At 54.7% G+C, this 14,118-nt stretch overlaps 2 protein-coding genes across 3 annotated transcripts; both read right to left on the bottom strand.

Moving 5' to 3' along the window:
- Positions 1-1,329: 1,329 nt before the first annotated feature.
- POLR2C (RNA polymerase II subunit C) lies at positions 1,330-7,503 on the bottom strand. Of its 2 annotated transcripts, XM_088536457.1 has the most exons (9): positions 7,404-7,503; positions 7,045-7,094; positions 6,723-6,791; positions 6,477-6,529; positions 6,249-6,377; positions 5,731-5,782; positions 5,437-5,605; positions 2,377-2,451; positions 1,330-1,714 (listed from the first exon to the last, which is right to left on the bottom strand). In XM_088536457.1, the coding sequence occupies exons 1-9, from the start codon at positions 7,487-7,489 to the stop codon at positions 1,570-1,572; spliced, it is 828 nt and encodes a 275-aa protein (XP_088392583.1). In that variant the 5' UTR covers positions 7,490-7,503; the 3' UTR covers positions 1,330-1,569. The 2 variants fall into 2 exon arrangements, with proteins under 2 accessions (XP_088392583.1, XP_088392584.1); XM_088536458.1 differs by lacking the exon at positions 2,377-2,451.
- Positions 7,504-7,700: 197 nt separating this feature from the next.
- Positions 7,701-13,742, bottom strand: COQ9 (coenzyme Q9). The gene is made up of 9 exons (XM_088536532.1): positions 13,685-13,742; positions 12,493-12,664; positions 11,819-11,954; positions 11,369-11,511; positions 10,999-11,083; positions 10,117-10,221; positions 8,874-9,029; positions 8,713-8,766; positions 7,701-7,762 (listed from the first exon to the last, which is right to left on the bottom strand). The coding sequence occupies exons 1-9, from the start codon at positions 13,740-13,742 to the stop codon at positions 7,727-7,729; spliced, it is 945 nt and encodes a 314-aa protein (XP_088392658.1). The 3' UTR covers positions 7,701-7,726.
- Positions 13,743-14,118: the final 376 nt, after the last annotated feature.

The following is a 14,118-nucleotide window of genomic DNA, read 5'->3' as shown; positions in this document are numbered from 1 at the left end:
ATGGGTTCGCCGGCACCGCCTGGGAGCACGGCCGCCCTCGGGGATAGGAGGGGGAATGTGCCTGCAAGGCCCAGCTACCCCCCTCCTCTGGAAAAGATGGGATTTAGCATTTATTACCAAAAAAAAAAAAAAAAAGTTTGTTTTGTTTTGTTTTTAAGGAATTGCTCCATCAATAAACAACCCTGATCCACCCTTCCCGGTTTGCCTCCATCCACGCGCACGCGGGAAGCATGAGGCACTGGACTGGGTGCCAGAGGGAGAAGCACGCTGGTGTGGGGAGGCGATTTCCTATCGCCGCGAGGCAGCGCATGGGGCGAAGGCCTTGTCCTGCCTCCAGCCTCCTCCAGGGACAAGGGACAAGGCAGCTGAGGGCAGCAGGAAGCCCAGGAGCTCGGTAGGATGCTCCAGAGGAGCTAGGCCCTGCTGGGGCAGCTCTTCCCTGGAAGAAACGGCAGTGCTACCTCAGCACCACACAGGCTCCTCTGCCCCTTTCATCCCCGTGCCCCATGTCATCTCCTTGCCCAGGCCCTGCTGGGACAAGCGCGTGGCACCCACACCTCCCCTTCCACTAGATCCTGTTCTCTCCAGCCATGCCTTAGAGGGAAAATACCATTAAGAAACTCATCCCAAGCCCTGCTGGGTGCTGACGACGGGGAGGAGGAGGTGACCTGGCTGCTGCCAGGGTGGCAACAGTTGGGTACTTGCCTCAAACTCCAGCCCGGCAAATAAACCCCCTCCGACCTCGGAGGCACTTAAGGCTGTCGGGGGGGTTAGTAATGACCAAGTCCCTGCCGTCCCCCTTCCTAACATAAGGATTACATGGTGCACGGAGAGGCTCCACTCCAAAGGAGTCTTTAAACACAGCTAAGCGCCCTGGCGCGGCTGGACTCCCCTGCAGCATCTCGCTGCCCAGCCCAGCTTCAAGCATGTGCTTCAAAGACAGCCCTGGATCCAGAGCACCAGGGCTCCTGACTCCAGGGTTTCAGTCTCCTCAGGAGACAACGTCAAGAGCAGCAATCAGCAGCAGAGAGCGATGCCCCCTCCAAGGCAGATCTCATTAAGTTAATGTCTACTGGAGAGAAGTAAATGATGTGACATCTCTTTCTGCAGCCCCGGACGAGCTTTCAGGGATGACTGAACATAGGGGGTAAGGTTTTATTCGGCACTGTAAGGAATGGGCATACATATAAGACAGGAGCGTGTAACCAAGGGATGTGCTTCCCACTTCCTAAAGCCGCATGACCAGAGTCCAAAACCCTGGGCTAAAACACCAGGATCACACAGGGGAAAAACTACCAGGCCAGCAGAGACATTTACAATACCCAGAAATTCTTTTCCCACTTTACCATACAGGTCTTGATGGCCTGTCTATTGATCCCCCTTATTTGAGAGGGAGCGTAAGGGAAGGGGTGTTGCTGAGCAGCAGAGCCAGGTCAGGAAGGACAGAAGGAGACAGGGAGGCAAAAGCCTCAGGCCAGGCAGGTGCAGCTTTGCCCAGGCTGCTGCCAGGCAGAGGCAGGAACCTTCTGCATCACTCCTGCCTGGACAGTCTCCTGCCAAGGGGGCACCTCAGTTTATAGTGAGGACGTCGCTCTGAATCTCATGGCTCAGCTGGGTCTGGAGGTCGCTCAGTTTCTTCTTGAGGCCGGAGAGCGCAGACAGGACGATGGTCTCCGGGCGAAGAGAACCGCAGGACTCCACGTTGTAGTAAAACCTGAGGAGGGCGGGAAAGTCACCGCCTGCTCTGCAAGGAGGTGCAAAGAGCAGAGAGCACCTGCAGCGCCATCCCAGCCCACTGCGACCCAGGGGGATCCCCTGGGAGCTGCTCAGCATCGCTGACCTCCCGAGCAGGCAGCCTCGCTCCTCTGCCAGAGCTGCAGACCCACACGGCAGCCGGGCCAGCGCGTGCCACTCAGCTAAGGGCACTGCTGAGGTCTTCCCTCCCCAGACACTGCAAGGCAGCGCAGGGCCGCGCGCCAGGGCAGCTACACCGCAGGTGCCACAGATGCCGTGGGAGTAGGGGGTGCCATGAGTCACCAGGGCATGAAAGACCCGCTCGGGGGACAAATACCGCACGTGCTGATGACATCAGTGTCCCCGCGGATGTCCCGGGCCACCTCCTGCCCAAGCCTCGCATTCCACCCACCGCTTTGCTTATGAACATGAACTCAGAATAGTCTGGCATTTCCCAGAGGGGAAAACCTGCCAGTCTGGGGCATTTCACCCATTAACTCTAACTCCTGCTCTGCTCCTCAGGGAACACCAGCTCCCTGGCTTGGCAAGCAGAGTATCTGACACACATCAGCAAAAGTCAGAGGGATGGGCCCTGCAGCACCGCCCTGTTTTCCAGCAGCAGGATCACGGTCAGGTTCCTACCTCTCTGGCTTCCCATTAGGATCATAGGGAGCCTGAGCATCTTCTTCATCGATCTCAGAGTATTCGCTCTTGGGCCTGGAATCAAACAGCAGGGAGAGTTAGCACAAAGTCCCCGCGCTGGCCTGCTTGGCGCTGGGACAGGCGCTGACAGGGAAGAGGCGATGATGCCGGCAGAGACTGTGTTTATAAAGTCTGCCCTCCTGTTTACAGAGTAACGGAGTCTGCGCTGTTTCCTTGCTACTGATTCCCGGGCCAAAAAAACACTGGAGCGCTCCAGCACTCGGAGCCTGCAGCACAGCTGAGATGGGAATGCCTGATCGGCCCGTGGCCAGCAGCAAAAAAATCCCAATCCCCTCCCTGGAGCCTCAGGGCTCGGAAGCCTGTGCTCCAGGCACGAAGTGCACCAGCGGGCTCGGCACTCCTCACCACCCTGGCTGTGTCTGCGACGCTCAGATACCTCAGAAAGCAGCAGAAGATAAATATATATCTATATATTTATCTCCTTGGATAACAGGGAGATAAATTTTCTTCATTGGCTCCAGAGAGATTAAAATGGACTTGGACAGAAAGATATATTAGCAAGGAACAGACAACTCCAATGGCAATCAACATTTCTCTGGGCTTTTCCAGCTTTTACCTGTATTTTACAAAGGATTTCTCCAAATTTGTTTCCAGATACCCAGCTTATTGTATAAAACACCAGGTTTGTGAGGATACAGCCTTGCCTGCTATCAAACAAAACAATCTACACTAGCAAGTGCCTTGGGTCACCCGGAGCAGGAAACTGGGGCCAGGGCTGCTCTCGGAGGTCTCCAAAAGCCCGAACTCTCCTAAGGTCACACTGTGACAGCCTGTGTCCAGGAGAAAGTAAACCTGATAGCTCAGCCTGCACACATGTGTCCATATGACTCAAAGAAATATTCCAAAATCTACCCTCATCAATGTCAGAGAATGAATATCTAGCATCACAGCCAAACCAAAGACTTACTGAGCACCAGAATGAAGCTTAAAAGTCACTTCACATCCCAAATTGAAATTCCAGATCAAGGAGATTTTCTTGCTTCTCAAGCATCCAATTTATGGCCCAAGACAATCAGCTAAGCTTTGAAGCAACGTGCCTGCCACAAATCATTTGGCTACTTCGAAACTCTCAAGCTCCACTCCCTGGACTCCTGGTGATGGAGAATCCTGAATTACCTGCACATCAGTTCTTGTGATGGGCTCCTGCCTGAAGAACTGCTGAGCAGCAGCCTCCTGCTCTGCACCACCTCCTCACAACCACCCCCTCGCACGAACCTTGCCAGCGACGGCCTAGTCTGAGGCTAGCAGCTCCCAAAGTCCAGTTTCATGGGAAGGTCATTAATGCTAAGGGAAAAGCATCCCCACTTCCAAATTTCTTGCACTACCAGCCAGCCCGGTTACTGCTGCAGATCCCAGAGTATCACCCTGATGAATTGTGGAGGGAACTGAACGCCTGACATCTCCTGTCCTCACCCAGACTGACGGAACCGGACTCCTGAACGTGCCCTGCGGAACCCATCAAAGCCAAGCGCCGTTTTCTCCTCCATCCATAAAACAGGACCGAGATTGCTGCAGGCAGGTTTCTGCCCATTTTATGCATGCTACAGGTTCACCTGCAACTCCACCCTCCACAGCAAAGGCTCCTCACATCTCCGGAGCGCAAACCTGGCGCAGCATCTCCGAGACAGCAAAAAGCCCTGGTTGAGGTGTGAAATCAAGGTCATTTGCCCCTCTGAGAAGCTCATTTAGTGAGAGCTGAATTAGGCAAGGGGCGACACAGCATCAAGCTCTGCAACGGGGCCAAGCACCCGGGCTCAGGACACACGGACGGGGAAGGACTATAGCCCGTGGCTGCTGCTTGCAGCCACTTGCAGAGTCAACCTGGGCAACGCGGGGCCCGACAGCGCCGCGCAGCTGGGGGAGGAGAGCCTGCTGAGCCCCCTCTGCTGCCCGGCCGCGCTCTGGGCTCCCTTCCTGCTCGCTCGGCTGGCGCTCCTGCGCTCCTTGCCGCAGATCCTGCTCCTGTACGAAGGTCCTGCCAACCTTGAGCTCAGGCTGCATCTCACCACCCTGCTGTTACAGCTGCAGGGCCGCTTCCTTCGCTAGCTCCTGCGCGCAGCTTGCGCTGCCTCAAACACCTGGTTTCTCTCTCTCTCTGCTGGCTCCAGCATAGTCCGTGACAGGATGTCGACTTAGCTGCATCTCAGGAATCTCCTGGTGGAAAAATTCTGCTGGCTGAGGGCCTTACCCTGGCCACAGCAGAGCAGCAGCTTCCCAAAAGCAAAACCATGAGACCTTTGGTGGAGACTCAGCACAAGGCTGGAACAGAGCGACACAGTGCTCTGCCAGGGCCTGGGCAGAGGGCAGGGCCCAAGAGGAACATCCATCAGGAGCTCCAGGAGTGAGGAGACCTGTGGGGGAAATCAGAGCCACCCACTGGGCCTTCCTCAAACAGACAGGTCTTCAAAAAAATCAACCTTGCAACGTAACCTTCTTCCCCCCACTCCCACAACATCCTCCTCTGCCTAGAGCGGTTCTATTCCTTCCTCAAGGTTTACTGCATGCAACTTTTACAGGGAAGAAAAATTATGCAGGAGTGGCAGGAAAGAATGTGAAGGGGAGTGACACAAAACAGAAGGAACTGTTTCAAGGACGCGGCATGAGAAGAGGCAGAGGGCAGCCACAGAGCAGTCCACTTTGCGCACAGCAGAGAACAGGCTGTGCAAGGGGATGCTCGTGGTCATTTACTTGCCAAAATTACCCCTGGAGCTGAAGCGTAAGTGCCTTTTTGGAAATCTTTCCTAATTCCTCCAGGCTGATCCATATTTGTCACAGAAGGCTAACAGCGATGACAAAAATAATAGAGAGACTGCAGAAACCTGAATGCTTCAGTTTAAGAGCCCTTAAACATCAGGTTCGAGGTGTGAGCCATTATTGCAGCCGTTGCTTTACTCAACACCCCAGGTTTCACCTCAGTACCACCCTTCTCAGCCCCAGCACAGCCAGCCTGGCCCCACGGGGCAGTCAGGCAGGACATACCACTCCTCGGGCTTGGGGTACACCGTGTGCCTCAGCGCGTTGTCCGGGTCGTACTCGAAGGCCACGCCGGCCGTGGGGTTCCACTTGGCGTGCTCCTTGCCAAAGCCCTTCTTGGCGTACGCTCGCAGCCGCAGCTCCTGGCCCTTCCGCAGCTTCACGATGAGGATATCTGAGGAACAGCACAACAGAGCTTGAGAAGGCTGCGAATGAGCGTGCAGGATCCCACAACGGCCAAGGCAGCAACTATTAGTGACCAGAGTCTGCAGCCCTTATTCCCACTGTAGTTTCACTTACCATCCTGCTCCACGTAGTCATTGGGGTCGTTGTCTCTGCTCCGAGACGTCACCTGCACAAGAGAAGCGGCAGCAGAAGCATTAAGAGAGAAATTGCCCTTTCTCCCAAGGCGAGTGGCAGCCTGGCCTTCAAAGGCACTGGCAGCAAGCGGGCCAGAGATGCCATCATGAAACAGCAGGACACCAGTGCACCAGAGTGGAGTGTTTAAGGTGAGATGGACACTACTGGGGCTACGTTAAAGCCTCCCATGAGTTTAAGATGTAGAATGAGGTCTTAACAAGACCATAGTGCCTACAAAGGAGAGTCAATGGAGGAGAACAGAGCAGCACAGAGGAAGGCTTGGGCAGACACTGCTTTTCCCCCTCAGATATTCCTGTTTTGCACTTTCACTACGTTTCCACTGGCGCTTTAGGCCACACAAAGTCTTCTCCAAAGGCATTATTTAGTCCGTATCTTGTGCACGAGCCACTATAGCTCCTGTAGGAATGAAGAGAGGGGAGGGAGAACGTTACACTGACCGGTATAACGCGGGGGTTGTTGGAGATGAGATCACGCGATGTGACATGACGAGTCTGGTCTTCATTGCACCGGACATCCAGGGTAAACTCCACAGAACACTCTGGACAAAACTCATCACATGTGCAGTCCTAGGACAGATACAGGTCAAAACCTTGATGCCAAACCTCTCCTTTTGGCACCCTCACTCCTATCAAAAAAAATCATCAAAGATGTTTCACTCTACTCACTCTGGAATACTGCATCTTATCCACGATGTCATCGCTGGTGAGCGGGATCAGGCCTGAGGAAAGAAGGCAATTAGGGGAACACCTAAGCGAGACCGTGGGAGCATGGACCATCCTACTGGGACTAGCAGAGGAAGGGCAGTCTCACACCACAGGCCCTGCCAGGAGGGAGATTTCACCCGTGTCCCGTTCCTTACGGCACATATTAGCCTTTCTGCCATGGTCCCCTCCTCCCTGGCCGGGACTCACCCAGTCTGTGTGCGATGAACTCGTCGTGGAGCACAGAGGAGTTGGCATCTATTTGGACCCAGTCGATGGCTGCAAAGGGAGAAGGGACGAGCTCAGAAAGGTGTGTGGGGGCCAGGCATGGGGGCAGAAAACATGACACTGAAACAGGGGAGCTGAAAGGGCATTCACTCCACAGGTTACACCCATCAGGACTGAACACCAGGTATCATCTAAGCAAGACAACTTGAGGTAGAAGAAAAAAAAGATGGGAAATGGGGAGGTGGTGGCTGGAGTAGCAGCGTAAGGGCCACGAGCAGGCAAGCCTACAAGCCAAGGCCGATACCTATAATGGGTACTTCGGCGATGAACACCCTCCGGATGGAATTTGCCACCCTGACAGAGAGAACAAGAGCATGAGACACGGCGGAGCGCCCAGCGGCGACGCGAGCGCGGCCGGCGCGGGGACGCAGCTGCCGCGGGGCCCCTCCGCGCCCTGGGCAGCGCCGGGCCGGGCCGGGCCGGGGGAGCTGCCGCGGAGCCACCGGCCGCGCCGAGGGCAGCGCTGAGGCCGCCGCAGGGGACACCGAGGGGGCCGCCTCCCCGCGAGCCGCTGCCTCCCCGCGCAGGGAGGCCCCGCGCGGCCTCCGCCGCGGGCCAGGCCGCGGCCTCCTCTGCCCGCCCGCCCGCGCGCGCGCCGCTCACGCCAGGTCCGTGTTCTCGATGATGAACTTCACGTTCTCGTCCGTGAGCTCGGTGATCCGCACCGTGGGCTGGTTCGCGTACGGCATGGCCGCCCCGCCGCCCGCCCGCCTCCCGTCCTTCCTCCCTTCCTTCCCGCCCGGCCCCGGCGCGGCCCGCGCCGCCCGCCCCCTCGCGGCCGCCCCGCTGCAGCGCTCAGCTCCGCACGGCGCCTTTATTGCAGAACCGAACCGCGAAGGGGGCCGGGGAGCCCGCGCCGCCCCGGCGGGGCCCGGGGCCGCTCCGGCGGCAGCAGCGAGTCCGCGGCTCCTTCCTCCTCGTCCTCGTCACCGGCGCTGGTTCAGGCCGCTCAGGTTCTTCACCTGCGGGGAACGCGGAGGAGGGGCTCAAGCGGCCGCACGGCCGTGCCACTGGTGCCCCAGGCCCCTCGCATGGCTCAGCACTGGCACTGGGTCCCCCCAGCTCCGCTGGGGCCCCTGTTGCTTTCGATGCCGCTGTGGAACGCAGCTTACATTTTGGAGCATGAAATAAGAGCGGCCGCATTGGCATGTGGGATCGAAAGCGATTTCCGCTCAGACGGAGAGGGTGAAGGGAAGAGGTTGGAAAGACGTCGCTCTAGATCCCCTCGGGAACATCCCAGAGAGCCGTAAAAGCCCTCCCTAACTTTCTAGGGACTCTCTCGGTTAGCGGGTGTCAACTCATGTTGATTTGCACGCCTGTATATTGCCAGGTACGCTGAATTTAACGCGACCTCCGGGCAGCTTGTTTAGCTGTTTCAAATGAACTTGGAGAGCTCAGCACACCTGGGCGGCGGCGGCAGCTTGGGAGACCCAGACTGGCTCCTTCCTGGAGTTAACACTCGGATACCTCTGCGCTAACTAGCCGGCTGCTGCCCGTTTCCCTTCAGAAGAATGTTTCTGTGGTTCAGGATCTTTCTTGTCTACGTAAGTGCAAAGTAAACGTATTTTCTAGCAACAAGGAAATACTTTTGCTGCTGTACACAATCCGTCAGGATCTCGACGGCACGGGACGAGATTGAGCTACAAGGGATGGAGAGCAGGATCACAGCTTTATTCTGCTCTCCCGTCTTTCCTCCTCATCGCTCGTCCTGCAGCAGCAGCTGTTTTTGCACTTTTTACACCACAGAATAGCTAACTGACTGCCAACTATGCAGAAAGTCGCCTTTACAGATAGTTATGATAGGGAAGTCTTTCTTGCTGTCCTCCAGATTTGGGAGGAGAAACGCACTGACATTAAGTGTGGAAGGGCACAGAAACAATTCTGCCCTCAGAGCCCTTGCAGCAGTACTTACAGTGACTGCAGCTCCCATCAGTCCCTGGACAAGGGCTTCTCCGGTTGATTTTATCTAGGAGACAGGAGGTGACCATGACATTCAGCCTTCTTCTGCCATCACACAAGCCATATACGATGGCAGACAGGGACACGGCATCCCGACCTTGCCAGTAACGTTACCTGCTTTGCCGTATTGTGCATGTTCACAGCGTCGGCTACCCGGTTCTCCAGGAAGCGCCAAGTGTCTTCGAAGTCAGGGGATGTGTCCTGAATCATCACCAGTTCTGTGGTGTTGTAGATGCCGGTGAGCACGGCCCGGCGCGTGTACCAATTAAGCTGCAAAAGCACGAGTTGAGAGAGAGAGAGAGAATTGGCCTGGAGCCTGTAAGGATGCAGACCAGGGAACAGCAACCAAAAAGCAAAAAGGATAGATTATATCATATATTTATAAAAATGGCTCTTCAACTTCATTTGTTGCTGTTACGATGGCTAAACAACTCGGGCGCTTTTAAAAATACTGGTTGTGCTGTCTGTGACTGAAAAGCACCAGAGAAATGAAAACACTGGTCTGGATTTTGAAAATGACTGACTAAAAGCTCTCCTGTTTGCAGCTCACCAAGAAAACTCCTGCATATTGATCAGAAGGTGCAAATAAAAAAATACTTAAAAATAAAGCTTAGGAACCTTTTCTGCTGCCTGGATCCGTGAGGAGACTTCAGGAAGAGCTCAGCACAGGCACCGACTCTGATGTGCCACTGTGACTTTCATAACCCGTAAGGGACTTGCAGTTCCTGATGCAACACATGTTTCAGTTCTTTTCAGGCTTATTCCTTTAATTTTTCCATCCTCTTGTATTTTTTTTTTCGCTGCAGTAGCTTCTCTTTTATACTCACATAAAAGAAGTTTATTAAAGTAGTTTGTTAAAATAGTTTCATTTATTTTTTCTCATCTCCCCCTACATCTGTATGAATTAAAATAATTTATTAATTGCTTTAATTAAGGTTATAATTTTCTTTTTATTTCCTGCCAGAAAGATGAAAGCTTTAATAAGCTACTGGTATTTTTAGGTAGATTCTTTAAAGATTTTCAAGTAAAATCAGGAAATGCTATTGCTGGGGGAAGAGACAGCTGCTTCAATAGAGATATATTTCTTGCTAATTGAATAGTGGATCAAATTTTTAGTCACTAATTCAAAATTTTTTTAAAAAGTGCTTACAAATAAGTCTAGGAAAATTGGGGCTTTTAATTTGCTTATAAAGTGAGTCCCGCTGGCTCCTAGGTCTCTTTGGAAATTAGAATATAACTTCTGAAGTCCCTTGAGTGCTTTAGAAAACTGGATTGTTTCCAGACAAGCCCAAGGCGCCTTTTGAACCTTCGTTCTGCTGAAGTGCAGAGCCCCAACCAGCCTAGCAGAAAGACTCACATCCGTGGACTGGTCTCCAGCGTAGTGCCAGATATCGTCAATCATGCTAGTGAGGAGGTTGAGGCTGGAAGGGATGTTATGTGGGAGCAGCAGGATGCTGATAGCCTGAAACATACCCAGATAAATGGAAGAGTCAAAGAGAGAAGGACCCAGCATCAAGCAACCCCCCATTCCTTTGCTCTGGTATCTTCTCCCTCTTGTGACCAAGTTGTCTACAGCACTGGTCTTTGCCAGAAGGGAGATCTGTGAGGAACGTGCAGCTGAGCTCACACCTCGGCACTGCCTGGCGCCGAAACTCTCTGCCCGGTCCTGATGGCAGCATGTTGGGTCTCCTGAGCTGCCTCTCTATATATTTTACTATGGCCCCATTCCTTTCTGACCCTGGGAAGGATGGCTTGAGAATGAACAGTGAATTTGGAGCAAAAACCCTGTCAGTGGCTAGAGCTACTCTCCTCAGATTGTCAGCAGTTCCTCATTTGCCCGCCAGGCAGGGCAGTTCCTCACAACAGAACAGCAGTTCTGCATTTTCGAGTTTCAGGTGATACCAGGGCGGCCACAACAGCGCTGCAAGGAGCCCAACACGCAAAGACGCTTCAAGGACAACTAAGTGGAGACGCAGGTTGTCCCCTGGGGATCCCAGCTGGGCGGAGTGAGCCATGGAAAGGTTTGTCTTGCTGGAACTGCAAGAAATAGCACGGCTCTGAAGACACCTCTAATTGCCTCCTTCCAAGGGCGCTCTCCTCTTGAAAGCTATAAATGATCTGAAACACCTACCGAGGATTATTTTACAGCCTTCAATTAGTCGGGCGGAGAGATAGTGTTGAAGGCCATGGGATGTTTAAAATACATAAAAGAAAGACAATCCTTATATTCATTTTATACCTGCGGCCACTTCTCAATATATGGAATCAACATCCTTAGTCTGGCTTCCAGAGCATCTCTCAGGAATTGTTCTGTAGTCTTCTTTCTGGAATAGGAAGAAAATAAAAATATGAAGAACATCTAAGTTAGACTCAGTTCTGAACTTGAAAAAAATAATCAACCTCTGTCCTGCTTCAGCACTAGAGATACAAACTGTTACGCGTCTTTCCTACCTCTGCTCTGACTCTGTGTTGGAGAGGTGGGTGATTTGGGGCAAGTTTGCAGAAGTTACGTTTTTGCTTAAGTAACTGCCTACTGAATAAGCCCCCTGTTTATCCAGTCCTGAATTCTCATGTGCCAAGGAAGGTGCCTTTCCACACACAGTACTCACTCTGTTTCACCCAGCTGCACTAGTTTTTGTTCCTGCTCCAGCAGCTCGGAGAGCTCGGTGTTGCACTGAGACACGAAGTGCAGGACCAGCTCACTGCCATCGTTGTGGAACATCCCAGCCGCGGCAGAAGAGAGGCCCAGGGTCTGCAGCGAGGAACAGAGAAGGACAGACAAGTTCCTGGGTTACCAAGCACGATCCACCTAGGAAACACTTATTATTTTGTATTATTTTGTGATGTTAAACAGAACAGCACTGCGTTAGAAAGCTTTTCCTGAACATACGCTCCTCTCGTTAGAATCACCACTGTGTGTTGTGCCTTAGTTTAACTTTGACAGTGTTATCAAGGCTGTGTTGCCCAAGAGTATGTGGGGGAAGCATGCAGGCCTGGCTGTCTCTGAACATCAGCTCCATCCAGTTTTCAGCTGGTCCTTCGCTTCTCTCCCCACATACCTTGGCTCCCTCTGCAATGGCTTCTGCACTCCAGCCATGTTCAGGCACAAACTCCAGCGCTGCTGTGAGGATTCGATGCTGCAGCTGCTCCTCGCTCTCATAGTCCTCAGACTCCTGGCCGCCCTGGCCAGTGTAACTATGAGAAGGTATCAAACATCAGCATCAAGCATCAGCAACCCGGCCTCTACTGCTCATTCACAGCCGCCGCTGCAGGCAGACACGCTTCGAGATCTGCTAATGCAGTACAAAATCCCGCCTCTTCCTCTAAAATCCCTACAACAGGGATTCTTAATCAACATTTATTATAGGGGGGGAAAGAGAGAAATAGGGGAGGTTCTCTGGAGTCTGATCAAATAATATCCTCCTCTAAAACAAAATAAAAATTCCTAAGTTTTTCCAACAAGGCCTTTAAGTTTATGGGCATGTGGACAACATAACTGTAATTTTACAGGAAAAGAAAAAAAAAGCATCCAGAAGTGAAGGTTTGTGCTATGCAGACTACAAGAGGCTCCTTCTTGAAAGCAAGTCCCATCTCAACTCTGTGACGGCCGGGGGAATTCACACCGTCAGAGCAGGTCAGATCCCCTGTTGCTGAAGCCCGACACTCTGGATTAACTCTGGAATCCAACGTCTTTTAGTGCTGTCAGGACAGCACTAAATAGCGAGGAAGTTACCTGCGACGAGGGCCCTGAGGTTCCTGTTCGGGCTGCTGATCTGTCGGATGGGAATCAAACTGGTGCTGGGAGGAAGATGCCGCCGGCTCCTTCTTGTGCTCGTCCGAGACCCTCCTCAGCGCGGCGGAGGCCTGGAGTGCGCGCTGGGGTGGGCACAGCTGGCACCGGACCGCTGAAACGCAAACAGACACGGTCAGACATCTCCTTCAGACACGGGAAAGCCACAGGAGAGGGCTGCGGAGAGGAGAACTGTGGCAAATACTGCTGAAAGACCCGGAAAACCCCAGAGGGAGACAGCGCTGCTTCCCCCTCTCAGCCGAGGATTGCATTTACCACAGTCTTAGGAGATAAAACATGCTGATCCTCCCGCTCGTTTCTCAGATGGCTCCAAAACAACGCATCTGTGAACTAGGGCTATTCTCTAAGAAATTTTAATTAAATTGCCTTGAGGTTTGGGTTTTAAATAAGTTTGGGTTGCACACACCTTAAAAGACAAACAGGACCTGCTTTTTTTTTTTAAAAAAGCCCCCTAATTCCTGGGGTTACTGACAACCCATTTTCCTTCAACAACTCAAGAGGCATCAATCCTTTACGTCAGTTTCCCAGTAAATACCGCAGCGATGGAAAGGGATGGGACAGGGGGAGAAGCTGGCAGCTGTTTGACCGAATTCCTCTGCCAGCTATTCCGAGGCACGTCCAGGATGGGCAGGAACGTGCGGGAGCACTGGAGGGGGAACCAGCCCGGGACAGCAGCGACTGGCGGCAGCACGAGCGGGAACAGGCGTGGGGGAACGCGGGTCCACGCCACCTCCGGCCCCGGTCACTTTGGGACCTTCCTCAGCAAGGTCGCCCACCTCCGCAGCAGCGGATCCTGCACGTGGGGACCTGGCAGCCCCTCAAGCACGAGGCGGCCGCGAGCGTCCCCCGCTGGAGGGGGGTGACGAGGCTGCCCGCGCCCCGCCGCAACCTCCAGCTCGGCCGCCGGCGCCCGCCTCACGCGCGGCGGCGGCACCGCCCCTGCGCCGGGGGCGGGAAGCCCCGCGGCGCCCCCTGGCGGCGCCCGCCCGCTGCCCTTCACCTCACCTTCCCCTCCCCCCGCGCCGCGCCGGGCACGCGCCACGCGCGCCCCCCCCACCACGCTGCCCGCGCGCGGCCCCGCGCGCGCGTTCCCGTCCCTCCCCGCCCGCCTCACCCGGCCACAGGCGCCAGCCCGCGCGCCGCACCAGGCCCGCTGCCGCCGCCGCCGCCATCTTGGAAGCGGGCAGAGCGCGATGACGTTGAGGCGGGGGCGGGGCGACGGGCGGTGACGCAGTTAGATCGAGCCGAGCCGAGCCGAGCCGCGCCGCGCGCGGTACTGAGGTGAGCGGGGCCGGGGCCGGGTGCAGAGGAGGGGGCCGCCGAGCACGGGCTGTCCCCGGAGAGCTGCCCGCGGGGCAGCGAGAGCCCCTGGGCCCGTCCTGGCCGCCTTGCCGCTCCGGGTGCGCGAATAACCTTGGGGAGGCTCGTGGCGCCGCCGAGTGGCTCCCCGCGCCTCAGCGCGCAAGCCGCGAAACGCCGTGACTTGGCTGCTGGACGGGCCTCTTGTTTCCTCCGAATGAGCTGCCGTGTTCCCTGTTTTCCCCGAGA

This window comes from Tinamus guttatus, unplaced genomic scaffold (genome assembly GCF_059628265.1).
Source record: "Tinamus guttatus ecotype Peru unplaced genomic scaffold, ASM5962826v1 Tinamus_guttatus_pri_ptg000674l, whole genome shotgun sequence".
NCBI lineage: Eukaryota > Metazoa > Chordata > Aves > Tinamiformes > Tinamidae > Tinamus > Tinamus guttatus.
The sequence above is the reverse complement of the archived record's forward strand: the minus strand, read 5'-3'. Positions and strand labels throughout refer to the sequence as shown.